This window comes from Ahaetulla prasina, chromosome 4 (assembly GCF_028640845.1).
Source record: "Ahaetulla prasina isolate Xishuangbanna chromosome 4, ASM2864084v1, whole genome shotgun sequence".
Lineage (NCBI taxonomy): Eukaryota > Metazoa > Chordata > Lepidosauria > Squamata > Colubridae > Ahaetulla > Ahaetulla prasina.
Window position 1 is genome coordinate 135466837 of NC_080542.1, and position 17459 is coordinate 135484295.

Sequence of the window (17459 nt, forward strand, 5' to 3'; positions counted from 1 at the left end):
ATCTAAAAATTTTCCCTACTGGTTCGGTGGGTGTGGCTTAATTGGTGGGCATGGCTTGGGGGTCAGGTGACTGAATGGGCATGGCCAATAATAATAAATAATAAAAATAATAAAACTTGTGGGCACACTGGTCTACCTTCTTTAAAAATAGAGGCACCGGTCTACCAAGTGCCTTTTTTTGGGAGGCACCGGTCTATCTTCTTTAAAAATAGAGGCACTGGGCTACTAGCCACTTACAATACTGATCAGCTGTAGTGCGGCCCTTTGAAGCGCCGCGGCAGTCATTTAAGGCCATTTTGCAGCTATATCACCACCGAGAACTTCAGGGACAGAGAAGAGGAACAGAGGCGTGGGCGGGGGGGGCAGGGATTTTTGCTACCAGTTCTCCGAACTACCCGCCTCCATTGCTACCAGATCATGCAATCCAGTCCAAACCGGGAGCATTTCACTCCTGCTCTGTGCATGTATGGAGAAGGTGCACTTGAGCGTGCATGTACCTGCGCTCACATTTGCGAACCCGTAGCGAAGGTAAATGAATACCACCCCTGATATATATGGTGGTAAAATCTACATACTAGTTGTCTTTTTTTCAATGATTGTACTAAACAAGGACAATGTTTGAGTTCCCTTCTCTCTTGCAATCATTCAGCAGACCAATTTCAAGCTGCATCCTTCAACTGCAGAGGTCTCCTTCGATGTTGCCTTGATGAAATTCTTAATTTATTTGATGTCAGTTGAATTCATTCAACAGTTGAATAAATATGAAGCAACAGGGAAATTTGCTTCCAGGGGAAAAAAATAGAATGTTTTGCAGAAAGGCATTCTCTACATCTTTTGGAATTTACTGGCCAGGCAACATGAACTGATTCAGTGGATCTTCAAACATATATTTTATCTATCTAAGAGCCGTGATGGCACAGTGGTTAGAATGCAGTACTGCAGGCTACTACTGCTGACTGCCGGCTGACTGCAATTCGACAGTTCGAGTCCTACCACCACAAGGTTGACTCAGCGTTCCACCCTCCCAAGGTCAGTAAAATGAGGATTGTTGCAGGCAATATGCTGGCACTGTAAACCACTTAGAGAGGGCTGTAAAGCATCATGAAGCAGTATATAAGTCTAAGTGGCATTGCTACTGCTATATTGCAGTCCATATTTGGGGCCCATTCCTAAAATACAAGAGAGTACTGCTGAATGAGTCTAATGACCAATCTTATTTGATATTCTGCTCCATGGTCATTTGTATTCCAAAAGGTCATAAACATAGGCCAACAAACAGTCCTCCTCCATTGGTATTTCCTAACAGCTGCTATTCAAAATAGTTTGCCTAAGACTCCAGGGAAGCAAAATATCCCCCAAAACAAGAATCCATTAGTCTGATCCTTCATGAACCTGTCAGATACCATGCCCTGCAATTTTGAACAGCCAACATCACTTAATCAATTAATCAGTGGAACAATCTGCCTCCAGAAGTTATGGATGCTCCAACACTGGACGTTTTTAAGAAGATATTGGATGACCATTTGTCTGAAATGTTATAGAGTTTCCTGTTTGAGCAGGGGGTTGGAATAGAAGACCTCCAAGGTCCCTTCCAACTCTGTTATTTTAAAGCAGAGATCCTAAACTGCTATATTGAACTTCCATGTTTAGTGAGAGTATATAGGTCTGAATACAGTAGAATGGTTAATGGAAAGGATCATAACCACCAGATGGCCACTGTAAGATTAGACAGGGCACATCTTATTAATAAGAAAATATTGATGACATTAAGGTTCTGTCTTCTATGTTTTGGAGTCTGTTCTAAATTATTCCAGAAACAATTTTGAGATAATACATGTATTTCTACCAAAACAGAATCTCTGATGACAAATCGGTTCTGTTATTAAATAAATCTAAAATTGTTTAACGTTTGCAAAGCTTGCCAGTTTCCTTTGATTTCATTCCTGATTTGTTTTGGTACAGAGTAGCCTTTAAACATAATAAATTGGTTGGCTGGTAAATGGACAGATAATCTTCAGAAATGACCATATATGCTTGCATTTTCCCCCCCAAACACACAAACCCAAATGAAAATATGCAAATCTGATAGACTAAAGTAAATGTTTCATAAAACCAATGACTGTTTAAATGGTGGGACTAAATTGTTTGTATATAAATATTACCTTTTATCTTCCATTTGAGTTTTATGTAGGATGAACACATTACTTTAATGACCTGCATTTTAGAGAGAAAGAGAGGGGCAGTCTCACTCAGAAATCCTTAGCAACCAGATGGCTGCCTTGTCTTCCATGAGATTAAAAGATGTTTCTCATTCGCAGGCCTTGCTTCTAAAGCAAATTAATATAGCCAACTAAATTGCCTGTGGTTTGCTCTTTTGTGTGTGTGTGTGTGTGAGAGAGAGAGAGAGAGAGAGAGAGAGAATGAGAGAGACAGAGAGAGAGGAATAAAATGTAAAAAGAACTTCTGAAAGCAATTTTTGTCACAGGTTCCTTGAGCAGATTGCTCTCCAGGTACAGCACGCTGGTTTTAAACATTCAGTAATTAATGGAAAGTATTTCGTGTTAATTGACTGCTTCAGGAAAGGGAAGTATAATGGCTCCTTATTAATCATGGAAAGAGACGTACGGCACAGAGGCACCGCAATTATAGCACTAACGGTTGAGAAATGTTAATTAATGAAAAGAACAATGATGTAAGAAATTAGCTACATAATGCTTCCTGCTGGTAAAGATTTGCACTTTAAATGCTTTTTTTTTCCAGCACAGCAACCACTGGATGTTGCCTTAAATAGCAAAATCTCTCTAACCTTTTCTAAAATGTCTCCCATATTTCAGCTCATCATCATTAAACCCACTAAAGACAACGTTTGTGTGGCAGTTTTTCTTATGGCGTGTTCTTCAAGAACAGGATGGAGTGTTAGGAATATGGATAAACCCTCTAGGAGGGAAATTTATATCGATAAACTGACTACGAAGAGAATTGTTATGTTAACTTTAGGCAATCCCCAAACTCTCTGACCAAATAGAGAAGCCTAGCCTTCATTTCAAAAGGCAGGTAGGTATTAGTGTTCACCCTTCTACAACTTAGAAAAGAAAGACATTGCACAAGGTAGGTGCCATTACTGAAGAAAAGTCCTTTGCCATTCTGATCTCAATGAAGGAGGGCTTCCAAAATGAACTCCAACTCAATAATTTTATAAACAGGAGGGATGAAAAGGATGTTCTCTATGATACCATGGATCTGAGCAGTTTAAGGTTTTGGAGGCCAGCTAAATATTAATAGGTCCATAGACACAGAGAGACATGTAATAGTATATTTCACATATCTGACTCTTGCCTATCATGAAGTATCCCCAAAAAGTTTTTTTTTAACCAGGATCATATTTTTTCTTCTATTATAATATTGGTTCTAAAACTTACCAGCTCCTGAAACCTGGTGTCTTCCAGATATCCAGAAACTGGAATTATAGGAGTTAAAGTGCCAATGTATCTGGATGGCATCAGATTGGGGAAGCTTGATCCATCCCAGACATACCCCCTGCATCCACTCAAGAATTTTCCTCTGCAAAATGAACCTGTGCATCCACTTAATAAGCTTCGCCATCCCTCTGAATATTATTTTGTTACCCGTTAATGTAATTCACCTCTAATTTCCTCCCTTGTAGAGCATCTTTTTCACTGTTGAATTTCTTTTCCAGATGGAATGTCCTTGGGTTACAAGGCGCACTTCTTAGCTACTTCATCGAGCCAGTATATTTGCATAGCATTATTGTGGGAAGCCTCTCTCACACTGGTCACCTTTCACGGGTAATAAGCCATAGATTAGAAGATGTTGGTCAACTTCCAGCTTCATACCGGTGTAATCAGCTTCTCCTGAGTGGTAAGCTCATGTTGGCTTAGAAGCATAAACTGTCTACCTTCCTACGGCTTGTATTGCTGGGCTCTAAAACAGCCCTTCCAAGCTGCATCACACATCTTAAAGTACTTTATCCTCCTTGTTGTTTTATGTCACTAATAATGATTCAGTCTATTCTTAAGGTTAAAACAGTTGAAGTTGAAACAGTTCCTTCCCTTCCTTCCTCTATTCCTATTTCAGTCCTTGATAACTTGTTTTTTCCTAGGAAGAGATCTTCTTGATCAGCTCTTCAAGGTAAGATAGGTCAGGGGTCTCCAACCTTGGTTCCTTTAAGACTTGTGGACTTCAACTCCCAGAGCTTTGCTGGCTGAGGGACTCTGGGAGTTGAAGTCCACAAGTCTTAAAGGGACCAAGGTTGGAGACCCCTGAGATAGGTCAAGAAATAGAAACCATAAGGAATGTAGGAATGGGACTTTCTGGTTACAGAGTATAGAAACAGAAGTTTGAAGGCCATCCAGAATTTCCCTTTGCTCTCTCTTACACCAAACAAAATCAAAATGAAAATATTTTGAGTTTCTTTTTCATGTTTTTTTTCCTTTCCTCAGACTAAGTTGTCATTTCTTCTCCTTTAATCATTACTGCATTCCTTTATCAAGATTATCTCCACATTTTCTACTACTCTTCCCTAAAATAATCCGTATGGGATATGAAGGAGAATATTGCATTTATTTCTTCTTCTTCTTCTTCTTTACGTCCTCTTTGACCACTTTGGATCTCAAGGGAGATATGAAGTTCTGATTCTTGCTTTTCTGGTGACCTCAACTATTGTTATTTGATGCTGCTGTACATTTATTTGCTTGCTTTAAATTTAAATTTTAAATTTTTAAATTATACATATACTCCTACCTTCTGATCTAATCCAGGTCAAATGAGATCTTTCTTCTTTGTTCAAAGCCCTCTTTCTATTACCTTTGTCACCAGTAGTTCATTGACATTGGCCATCCATACTTTTCTTAACCTGAAACGCAACACAAAATAGTTAAAATTACTGAGCACTCCAGTGAATTTTAACTTTGCTGCTGCAAACTGAAAAACAAGAGTTCCTGAGTCAGCATTGTTTAAATTCTTTGGTATTTGAAAGGGTACTGTTTATATTAATGGTTTCCCATGTGGCTCTATGTGAATATATGAATTAGACCTTTATAGCAGTTTGTTCTATGATTAATGCATACTAGGTTTTTTTTAATGGCTTGCACTATTAACCATTGTTAAATATATCATTGGATGACTAGAAAGGCTTTAGAGTTAGATACAATTTCTATCCAAGAAAGCAATTTTCCATTATTCTTCAAGAGATTAGATGATAGATAGATAGATAGATAGATAGATAGATAGATAGATAGATAGATAGATAGATAGATAGATAGATAGATAGATAGATAGATAGATAGATAGTAGGTGTTGGCATTTTCGGGTCTTTTCCCGTGTAAGGTTGAGAGTATCTTGGCGACATTTCGACGAGGTCTCACTCATCATCTTCAGGCTGGTGTCTTCGGCTTCGTGTTTCTCGAGCAAAGAATGGTCAGATCTGCCGTCTCTCTATAAATACTGGTGGGGAGGTGGGGAGTGTTGCTGTGAGCAGGTTGGTTGGCTCTGTGGTTGCATCTTGATTGGTAGATGGAGTGGGTGTTTGCAGATTGGTCAAGGTGGAGAGTGTTGCTGTGAGCAGGTTGGTTGGCTGTGTGGTTGCATCCTGATTGGTAGATGGAGTGGGTGTTTGCAAATTGTTCGGCTGTTTCGTAGCATCCTGTGTGGGTGTGGTCCTGGTCTTTTGTTCCTGAGCTTTGGTGTTGTTCCACGTTCAGGAACAAAAGACCAGGACCACACCCACACAGGATGCCACGAAACAGCCGAACAATCTGCAAACACTCCATCTACCAATCAGGATGCAACCACAGAGCCAACCAACCCACTCACAGCAACACTCCCCATCCCCCCACCAGTATTTATTAGAGAGACGGCAGATCCAACCACTCTTTGCTCAAGAAGCACAAAGCCGAAGACACCAGCCTGAAGATGATGAGTGAGACCTCATCGAAACGTCGCCAGGATACTCTCAACCCTACACAGAAAAAGATCCAAAAATGCCAAGACCTACATACCTATACCCGTAAAAACCTACGAAAAGATAGATAGATAGATAGATAGATAGATAGATAGATAGATAGATAGATAGATAGATAGATAGATAGACAGACAGATAGACAGATAGATAGATAGATACACACATCTGTTCTTAGCCAAAGAACTTAAAGAACCAATTAAATATTAAAGCCAAACTAGAGCCTTGGATCATAAAATTTACTTAAGAGCAGATTTAAACCTATTCACCATTCAGTTATTTGGTTAAGCACATCATCTTAAAGGGCTAAGTGCAATATTGTATGAAATAGAAATTCATTGAAGAAGCAAGACCGTGTCAAGCCACTGAAGACTGCAACATCCTGCATATGCCAGATGGACAAGGACTAGAATTAAGGATGCTTTCAGGTAGGAGATATAGTCAGTGTCAAAATTGGACTGCAGCTAAAAATAGCAGATTCTGCCTAGAATTTTCATCTTTCCCATATCCTTAAATTGCTATATGCATGTTTCCTTGCTCGTTCTATTATTGATTGCTTCTTGTAGGACTCATGAGCACATAATGCAATATTAGCCCCATTTAGGAATAATCTTCCTTGTGCAGCCTTTTGGGGAGTTCTAAGCTCTCAGTTAGTGGAGGATTGTAGCTCAGGTGGAACTGATCGAACGAAAAACTGTTGCCTGCAGACAATCATGCTGGAAGCATTGAGATCACCTCTTTTCATCATTAGCATCACAAAGAAAGAAAGGATGGTGCTCATTTTAATTTACACAACTATGACATCTTTGTAATTCACACAACAACCGGTTGGCAACCTGTAATCACCAGTTCTCAGCCCGTTTGAAAGTCTTCATCCATTTGTATTATTAATTTTTTAGTATGCGGGGGTGGCAAGAGAATGTGACTCAGAAATTGTAATAGAATGTGAGAATGATCTTGGAAAAGGAGGAAGGAGATGCTGACTTAAGAATGATCAAATAAAAAAGGCTGACAACTGACTAAAGGGCAGAGAAACAAATTTAGAAAGGATCCTCCCCAACTTATCAGCCAGTAAAAAGAGATGATGGGAGATTTGTACTTTCAAACTTGTAAGATTCTGTTAATCTTTATTGCCTTGCAATAAAGTAGAATTCATTCATCTTGTGGAGTTTTCTGTCTGGTCCACTTGGAATGCTGATAGAAACTTAAGAAAATAATATCTTCAGGAGAAAAAAAAACAGAGCAGATCGATGTCAGAAACAAGGATGGGAGGAAGTAACACCTACTTTTGACTATAGTCTGTCTATCACTGACATAACTCCTGTAAACTTACTCTGAAGAAAATGTAAATTTATTTGGAAAAGGGTAATCACCCTAGTTCATGAAACGAATATACTTCCATTGCTATGTTATCAGAGGTGAGATTCACATAATTTACCTACCGGTTCGCCCAGCACCGAAAATGTGAGAGCCTGGCGTTCTGCACATGTGCTTTGTTCGTACCTTCCATGCATGCACCCGGCCTCAAAAAATGTGCCTAAATAGGGCAGCATAGAGTGGGGGTGCGTGGGCAGGCCCACCACTATTTCCGCTACCGGTTCACCCAATTAGGTCCAAACCACTGAATCCCACCTCTGTATGTTATGATCTAATAATGAGTCAAGCCATTGGGCCAACTTCACCCAGGGTTCTCTGCTTGGACTTTGATGTTCTAGTATTTCAGCAGAAGATGTTTTTTTTCTAGTGCTTTCCCCAGTTTTGTTGAGAATACTGATCTTTGAGAGTTCCCTGCATGGTAATGTTTGTACCAGTTGGGCAAGAGAAATGTAGGCCTTTAAATGTTTTGGATTTTTTTAAAAAAAGGTAAAGGATCTAAAGTAGGAGAACAAGAGTCTTGAGCCACCAATTAGTACCGAGATAGTAAGACCAGAAAATAACTCCCATGAGCTAGATGCCCTTCCTTATTAATTAATAAGTCCCGGTTTGTGTTCTCTTTTGTCCTCTCTATTAACAATATGTAATCCATTCTGATAATACATTAAAGACTTATTCCAGTTCATTCCAACAAGTTATCATTTTCAATTGCACTTTCAATTTGCAAAGAATCCTTTGTATTTTCCAGCCCTCCCCTCTGAGGAATGGTGTTTTTTTTTTAATTGCTCACACTTCAGAAATGTAAGGCCAGGGTTAGAGATGGGGACTTACCAACCAAGGACATACAATGGAGTTAAAAATGGATGGGATGCAAAGGTCTCCCAGATTTAAAACCAATTATTTTCTCCTCAGGAAGAGGATTAGAGGTTGTTACCACAGCTTAGAGTTAGTACTTTGCTACAGTGGTTTCCTATTTAATTTCTCCAAGTTCCCTAAATCTTCTTCCACAAAAAAAAATATATATATATATATGCTTTTGGAAGACAACAGATAAAATTGCTGCAATCTCTGCTCACCAAATATATTTATTAACAACCAGACTTGAACTTCTCTCAGCTTTCATTTCTTTTTATTTTCTAACAGAAATGTTGATCTCTTGATCGGAAGTATCTGGGGACCATTTGTGCTTAGCTTTTATCTTCTGAAATCCTTGGTAGTGCCTGAATACAAAAGCTATTAATTCGACCAAATGCTTTGTTTTCTTCTGATCATTAGATTGATGCATCTATGTTTGTTCTGTTACCTATGGCTTTATCCTAGGCAGGCCTTATCTGGCACATATTGTCATAGGTTGGCACACTATCCACTAAGTTACATCATAATTCTGACAGAGGCTGACACATTCATGTCAAGTCATACAGTGAGATCTATGTGTAACAGTTGTCAGATAGATGTATTTAAATAGCGCCATGGTGCAAGAATGACATTTACTTTATAGCATATTCCCCCTAAGATACCAACCGATCAGTTATCATAGTGAAGAAATGGAGATTGCTATTAATATGACATAAATGTGATTACAAGTTCAGCGTGAAATAATAACTCAATTATATTTTCATTTTGATTCATCTGTACACAGTCACTTTGGATATTGCCACTTAGCTAAGGAAATGGGTTCCTTCTGGTATAGAAGCTCAGAAATACAAAGAGTTTTTAATAAACCTTTAATAAACAAACTTTTCAAGAGTATTTTCCAGTTGCCTCACTGATGCAAATGCATACAATGTTTCAGTACCTGTAATTCATTTAATTCCCATATATATCAAAGCTGCTTTATCTATTCAGCTATGCAGATATTTAATTTGGAGACTTGATTTAAAGGCATGTCAGTTCAATCTCCAGATCAAATTTGCTTTCTGAATTGACTTAGATACTTAATTTGTATTATCAAATTGGATGTTTTGAATTGATATGGATGATTTTTGGTGCGTCTATCTGTGCACAAAAACAATTTGTGCCAAATTGATTCTGAAATTCAAGCCTAATCTAACCGTTTCATTGATGCAGTCTGAAGAAATTGAATTGAACTGAATTTCTAGATTGATGTGCATTGACAACTGGATTAATTTTCCAGATCAAACTGTTTGAACTGCCTTTGCATCATTCACAAAGACCTATGTAGCATCTGTAGTGTAGCATAATAATAAGAAATTATATATTTTATCCTGTATTTTTTTCTTCTGCTATTTATTTCTTTGTTAATTTTATAAATCAAGGTTAAAATTATTAAGAATCTGTAATTCAGTGATGCCTCTGAGACTGATTTGAATGCTGTTGGGTAAAAATTAAAAAACAAAGTTTAAAAATTGAGTATTTGCCCTATCTTAATTTTTAAGAATAAAATGGTTAACAGCTTTATTTGGGCTATGAGAATAAAATAATAAAAAGTAAAATATATAGGAAATCTCATAAAAACCTTTGTCAACCAAAATAGTTTTGTCTATTATTTTTCACAGTGAAAAAAATATGATTGCCCATTAGTGTGGTTGAGCCCACTCCATATATTATTCTGTTACAAAATTTGGAATCCGCCCATCCCATGGACCGATACCTGCTACCTTTATTTTTAATGTGCCCTAATTTAGAATTTTCGCCATATAAAACACTCTTAGAAAGCAGCCATTGTCAATGAGGCAGTGAATTATTTATTTTTATTTATTTATTTTGCCACAACATTATATACAAGCACATATATTGAAAGAAAACAATAGGACAGGAACGGTAGGCACTTTTGTGCACTTATGCACGCCCCTTAATTTTATATGTTCAAAAGCTGTCAAAATGTGTACATGAAAACAGGAATCTTAATTACATTTTGGCAACATTAATTGAACACTTCTTAAAAGCATATATTGATCCAAGCAGATTCCAGCCAAGGGATAAGAATATATTGATGTATATATAGGTATGGAAATATAGCTTATTTCCCAATAAAATGGAAGCTCTGTTTCTTATTTTTCAAACCTACTGCTTTTAATGCTTGATGTTTTCTGCTTTCCCTTTGACAGGAGTGAGTAACGCTGAAAGGAGACGGGCTGGGAAATCTCCTGGTTTCAGTGTGAATTGGATAGCAGGCACAGCAGACTTAGAGCTTATTAATGCCACAACAGGGAAAAAAAACTGTGGGAGTTGTTCACGACTCTGCAAGCACATGTTTTACACTCAGTGGGCAAAGCTTTATGGAAAGGTAAGTGTGAGTTGCACCAGTGAAACAACTGGGTCGTTTGGGTGGTAGAGGATATCTTTCCTGCTTCTTCTCACAGTCATCAACTGCAAATCTTTATCCTAGGAGATTCAGTATTTTAGCATTGACATTTCTTTTCCAAATGGCATGGACCACAAGTGTGAGAGTCAGATCTATGGAGATTCTCAGTCATCTAGTCATGGTTGTCCCAAAGGTGCTTTTTTCAAGAGGCAACTGGACTTTCTTTCTTTTTTCTTTGAAGACGTTTTGCTTTTCATCCAAGAAGCTTCTTTAGCTCTGACTGGATGATGGGGAATGGAAAATTTTATACTCCTTGCAGGCAGCTGTTCATTTGCATTCTCTTTAGTGAATCGTTAAGGCCACTTGGAGGTTGATCTGTGTTATCAGGAAGATACAAATATATGTCCAGGTGGCCTCAACAACTCACTAAAAGAATACAAATGACCAGCTGTCTTGCAAGGAATATAAATCCTTCCATTTCTGCTCAAGAGGAAAGCCCTATAACATTTCAGACAAATGGTTGTCCAATCTCTTCTTAAAAAGCTCCGGTGTTGCAGCACCCACAACTTCTGGAGGCAAGTCATTCTACTGATTATTTGTTCTGTAGGAAGTTAACACCCACCCCTCTCCTAGAAGAATGAGATATTTTGGGAAATATTAAAAAGGAAGAATATATTTCCCTGGATGAGAAATGGAGAAACATGTTTTAAAGACAAAGCAGCTCTCACCTTCCTGTCTCCCCCACCCCCCGCCACCTTATCAATGGGCCAGAGGCAGAAACCCAATTCCTCCCCCCACCTTTGTCAATGGACCATCATCTGCAACACAATAGGACCCATCTAACAACAGAAATTCACCACATGGCACCTGGGAAGATTGCATCAGCGAGCAAGGCTAGCTAAGACCCCCATCCTCTGGGAGTCTGACAACCAATCAGGATACTTTTCCTGTGCCCCAGGTAGTTCAAAGTTCAGAGAGGGCATAAAACCAAGGCACGCTCAGTATCTCGTCCCTTTTCTGTTCAGGAACTCAAACCATGTGTACCTATCCACCATTAAACCATCTTTCCAAGCAGTCTCCAGATTTCCAGTGTCTTTTTCCCCACTTGGAACTTGGACACTTCTTCCAACAGTTCTAACTGTGAATCAAAAAAATCAGGCTTCTAATATAGGCAGCCTAATTTATGGCTGTTTTTCTAAATATGGCTAGAGATATATTCTCTTAAAAAATATTAGCAGGACATTTATTTCCATTGTTAGGATGGAAGCTTAGGATAAGCCTTTCTCTAATGCTTCTAAAAAGCATCTAAGTCAGTAGTTTCTCCTCTATTGTATATCACAAAGTTTCAGTATATAAATTATAAAGGCCTTATTTTGTCCCCTTCTGCTCAAAATATCTTTGTATCTCTAGATATATAAGGAGCGATTGTGTGGTTTTGGTAACATTTCTTTTCCACCTTGGCTGCATCAACTTTAGAGAAAGAAAAAATAGCAGAAAATACCTTTCCTAGGTTATCAACCTTGAGATAGGCCTGATTGGACTTGAATGGACCATTCACTAGTATTCAGCAGACCATGTGCATGTGGGTAGAACCAAGACCATTATGAGGATGCAAAAACAGATACTTGAATAAATAGGTAAAGTTTACTAAAAAGTTTACATGGTGCAAGAGAACGCCTCTATCTTTGAAGGTCTATCCCCATAGTTGGAGAAAGGATGAACGAAAAGAAATCATCTTTTTCCTATAGGAAGGAGGATTGACAAATCCAGCTTCCCATCAGAAGAAAATAGAGCAGAAATAAAGAAATGAATAAAAAAAGAAGACTTGCTTATATCTCTACTTTTGACAAGATGCTCCATGCCCTTTCAGGAAGTGTGAAGAAGTCACAAAAGGAGCATCCTCAGGACTGAATATTTGCCGTCCTACTGGATTCTCCAGACTCCATAATTTCCCACACACTTCAAATTCCCACTCTTACTTTGATCATATTGTGTTCAGAAATAAAGTCCTTAATTTAATTGTGCATAACAAGAAGCTAATAAAACAAAAACATTTTTTCCAACCTCAGATGCACAGGGGGTAGAAGTCCTAAAGATGCCATTTTCCAAAAGGCAATTCAACTGTCTTGGTTTTTACTTCAAAAACATTTTGCTTCTCATCTAAGAACTGAAGAGCTTCTAAAAGATGAGAAGCTAAATGTTTCCAAGAAAAAAACCCAAGTCTGGTTGCCTTTTAGAAAAGCACCTTTGGGACAACCATGACCTGGATGATCAAGAATCTTCACAGACACAGGAACTGGAAGTGATCATTGTATTACGAATATGTGTCTTAAACATTAAAAGCTGCTTTTGGCAAGAACCTTGGTTGCAGATTATTTCGTAAAGTATTTCTGCTCAACAGTGCCGACTCTTTGCTCTGTACATTTAGTACATCCTTGATGCTTGATTACTGCTCTCTGTTACAGCATTTAATAATAATAAAAATAATAATAATAATTTAATTTTTATACCGCCCTTCTCCCGAAGGACTCAGGGCAGTGAACAGGCAAATAAAATAATACAATATATTACAATAAAACACATTTTAAAAAACTTATTCAAAATAGCCTAAATTTAAAATACCATACAAAATATAATAAATAAATAAATAAATAAACCCCAATAAAATCCATATTTAAAAACCCTATTTAAGCCAGTCCTGCTCGAAAGAATAGATATGTCTTCAGCTCGCGGCGAAAGGTCCGGAGGTCAGGAAGTTGTCGAAGTCCTGGGGGAAGCTCGTTCCAGAGGGTAGGTGCGCCCACAGAGAAGGCTCTCCCCCTGGGGGTCGCCAGCCTACACTGTTTGGCTGACGGCACCCTGAGAAGACCCTCTCTATGGGAGCGTACCGGCTGGTGGGAGGCATGTGGTAACAGAAGGCGGTCCCGAAGATATCCCGGTCCTATGCCATGGAGCGCTTTATAGGTGGTAACCAACACCTTGAAGTGCACTCGGAAAACCACAGGTAGCCAGTGCAGCCTGCGCAGGACCGGTGTTATATCTATCACCGTGCAGCCGCATTCTGAACCAACTGTAGTCTCCGGGTGCACCTCAAGGGGAGCCCCATGTAGAGAGCATTGCAGTAGTCCAGGCGAGAAGTAATGAGAGCGTGAGTGACCGTGCATAAGGCATCCTGGTTAGAAAGGGGCACAACTGGCGTACCAGGCGAACCTGGTAAAAAGCTCTCCTGGAGACGGTCGCCAAGTGTTCTTCAAAAGACAACTGTCCATCCAGGAGAACACCCAGATTGCGCACCCTCTCCATCGGGGCCAATGACTTGCCCCCAACAGTCAGCCGCGGTTGCAGCTGACTGTACCGGGATGCCGGCATCCACAGCCACTCAGTCTTGGAGGGGTTGAGTTTGAGCCTGTTTCGCCCCATCCAGACCCGTATGGCCTCCAAACACCGAGACAGCACTTCGACAGCTTCGTTGGGGTGGTCAGGGGTGGAAATGTACAGCTGGATGTCATCCGCGTACAGTTGGTAACTCACCCCAAAACCACTGATGACCTCACCCAGCAACTTCATGTAGATGTTGAACAGGAGAGACGAGAGAACCGACCCCTGTGGCACCCCACAAAGGAGGCACCTCGAGGTCAATCTCTGCCCCCCTGCCAACACCGTCTGCGATCGGTCGGAGAGATAGGATGAGAACCACCGAAACACGGTGCCTCCCACTCCCAATCCCTCCAACCGTCGCAGCAGGATACCATGGTCGATGGTATCAAAAGCTGCTGAGAGATCTAGGAGAACCAGGGCAGAGGAATAATCCCTATCCCGGGCCCTCCAGAGGTCATCCACCAACGCGACCAAAGCTGTCTCCGTGCTGTACCCGGGTCGGAAGCTGGACTGGAACGGGTCTAGATAGACAGATTCATCCAGGTACTGGAGTAACTGATGTGCCACCACACTCTCAACAACCTTCGCCACGAAGCGAAGGTTGGAGACTGGACGGTAGTTGCCCAAAACAGCTGGGTCCAGGGAAGGCTTCTTGAAGAGGGGCCTCACCACTGCCTCTTTCAAGGCGGTGGGAACAACACCCTCCCTCAAAGAAGCGTTGACAATCCCCTGGAGCCAGCCTCGTGTAACCTCCCGGGTGGCCAGCACCAGCCAGGAGGGACACGGGTCCAATAAACATGTGGTGGCATTCAGCCGCCCCAGCAACCTGTCCATGTCCTCGGGAGCCACAGGATCAAACTCCTCCCAGATGGTCTCAACAAGACTAGCCTCCGTCTCCTCGCCCGCAACTACCCAATTTTGGTCCAAACCGTCCCGAAGCTGAGCGATTTTGTCAAACAGATACCTGCTGAAATCCTCAGCACAACCCTGTAAGGGATCATCGCCACCCTCCTGATGAAGGAGGGAGCGAGTCACCCTAAACAGGGAGGCTGGGCAGTTCTCTGCTGACGCAATGAGGGTAGAGACATAGGCCCGCTTGGCCTTCCTCAATGCCACCAGATAGGTCTGAGTAAAAGACCTAACTAGTGTTCGGTCAGCTTCGGAATGGCTGGACCTCCACGCGCTCTCTAGGCGTCTTCTCCGGCGCTTCATCTCCCTCAGCTCCTCGGAAAACCAAGGAGTTGGTTGAGACCTACGCCGGGTCAGAAGCCGCAAAGGCACGACTCGATCCAAAGCGCCCACTGCGGCCTGTTCCCAGGCCGCAACAAGCTCCTTGGCCGAGTCGTGGGCCAGATCGCCAGGGAACTGCCCAAGCTCCATCAGGAACCTCTCCGGGTCCATCAGTCGCCTGGGATGGAACCAACGTATTGGTCCCGTCTCCCTGCGGTGTTAAGCGGCGGTCCGAAAGTCCAGACGAAGGAGAGAGTGGTCTGACCATGACAAAGGTTCAATGACTAATTCTCGTACTTGCAGTTCACTCAACCACTGTCCAGAGACAAAAATCAGATCCAGTGTGCTTCCCCCCATGTGGGTGGGGCCGTCAATTAGTTGGGTCAGGTCCATGGCCGTCATGGAGGCCATGAACTCCCAAGCCACTGTCGACGACACGCCGGCTGATGGCAAGTTGAAATCCCCCATGACCATAAGCCTGGGGGTATCAACTGCCATCCCGGCTATCAACTCCAGCAACTCAGGCAGGGCTGTTGCCACGCAGCAAGGAGCCAGGTACGTGATCAATAATCCCACCTGCATCCTACGCCCCCACTTCACGTAAAGGGATTCACAACCGGCTATCTGAGGAACTGTGGTCTCCATCGGCTCCAGACTTTCTCTAATAACGACCGCCACCCCTCCACCCCTACCTTGGGCCCTCGGCTGATGAAATGCCCAGAAACCCGGTGGGCACATCTCCACCAGGGGAACCCCCCCTTCCGTGCCCAACCAAGTCTCCGAAATGCCCATAAGGCCGCAGCCCCCCCGTATAAGATCATAAATCAGGGGGGCTTTATTCACTTTATTCACTACTAAGATCATAAATCAGGGGGCATTGCATAACATCAGCCGAAGGTCCAAGCCCTGGGGATACTGGCCACTCGGGGAACGGGAGAAGTCTGAGGGGCCGGAGCACGCAATCGCTCTCAAACAGCGCGTGCGCACCCCCTGAACATGATACAGCCCCCCCTTCCGCCATATCTGCCTCTCCCACTTACCGTACTGATGGAACAACCCTCTGGACTTGGAACGAGAAGCTTCCCCTTTACCTCTGGACCTAATGAAATAGCGCCGCGAGCAATCGCAAGAACTGGCTCCCTCCCCAACGGGTTTCCCCCAATACCCGTTTTTACCCTCCCACCCTTTAAAAATTGTTTATCTAAAAAATCCCATAGGTTCTTTTTCAACGCATGCCATCTCTCAGGGTCCCAAAACCCATCATTGAGATAGGTCCTCGATAACGTAGAGGGCCATTTCTGCGAGGCGGAGGACCCTCGCAGATGATGGAGTTCAGCCGAAGAGTAAATCATATCTCGAGTCAGGCATAAATGGTGCAATATGTCTCTCATCCATAGAAGATGGTAAAACAGTCATATTTGGGTCGATGACATGAGACCCACAGATGGTAAAACGATGGACATTCTCACATGGAATCCTCTTTCCAGGTGTTAAAATAGTCGGTGCCAGCATCCTCCCCCTATACACACCACACACACCCAAAAAGGGTATGTAGGAGAGAGGGGGGAGGAATCCAGGATAGGGCTGATCATAACCTGGACTAGCCAAAAAGCTAACCCGAAGCCCACGCGTGATCTTATAGCGTTCCTAATAAGTAGCCCCGGTACCCCCCAACCACACTCCAGAATTCCAAAAGGTGGGGGGAGACTTGCTCCAGAATCTAAACTCCCCAAATCAAGGTCCTGAAGTCTGGGGAGGGGGGAAAGAAAGAAAGGAATATCCACGGAGAAATAAATAGTCCATCGCCAAATCACAGCAGGAGAGACCCGGTCCAAGGCAGTCCATCCAGTCCAGAAGAGGCCCAGGAAAGGGGGAAATGAGGGGGAAAGAGTCTACTGCCGTTTCCACCGCCGGAAAGGCTCCGACGCCGTCCAAATCCAAAACGGACGTCCTCGCCATCACCGCCATCAGTCTCGTGGCCACGGCCATGCCCCTCCCCTTTATCAGTATAACATAAGAAAAGGGGGGGGTTACTCGTGCTTTCACTTGACGCATCACCTTTTCTCTGTCACAAACATTCGCTTATTTAAATCCTTTCTCCAAATGTCAGCATGCATTTTTCTTTTTCAAAATTGACATGGAGTCTTGAGCATTTGTATATTTACAAAGCTGGTTTTTAATTTAACGCCCTAGGAAAACACAACAGAAATAATAGATACATATAAAAATCGCAGC

The 17459-nt window shown here is 41.9% G+C and overlaps 1 protein-coding gene across 1 annotated transcript in view; it reads left to right on the forward strand.

The window, feature by feature from the left end:
* The window catches only part of ADARB2 (adenosine deaminase RNA specific B2 (inactive)), a 547855-nt gene that overhangs the window by 528203 nt on the left and 2193 nt on the right, over positions 1–17459 (forward strand). Inside the window, exons 9-10 of the mRNA XM_058183187.1 lie at positions 3698–3879; positions 10420–10598. Coding sequence (XP_058039170.1) covers positions 3698–3879; positions 10420–10598 — 361 coding nt within the window. The remainder of the gene's footprint in view (positions 1–3697; positions 3880–10419; positions 10599–17459) is intronic.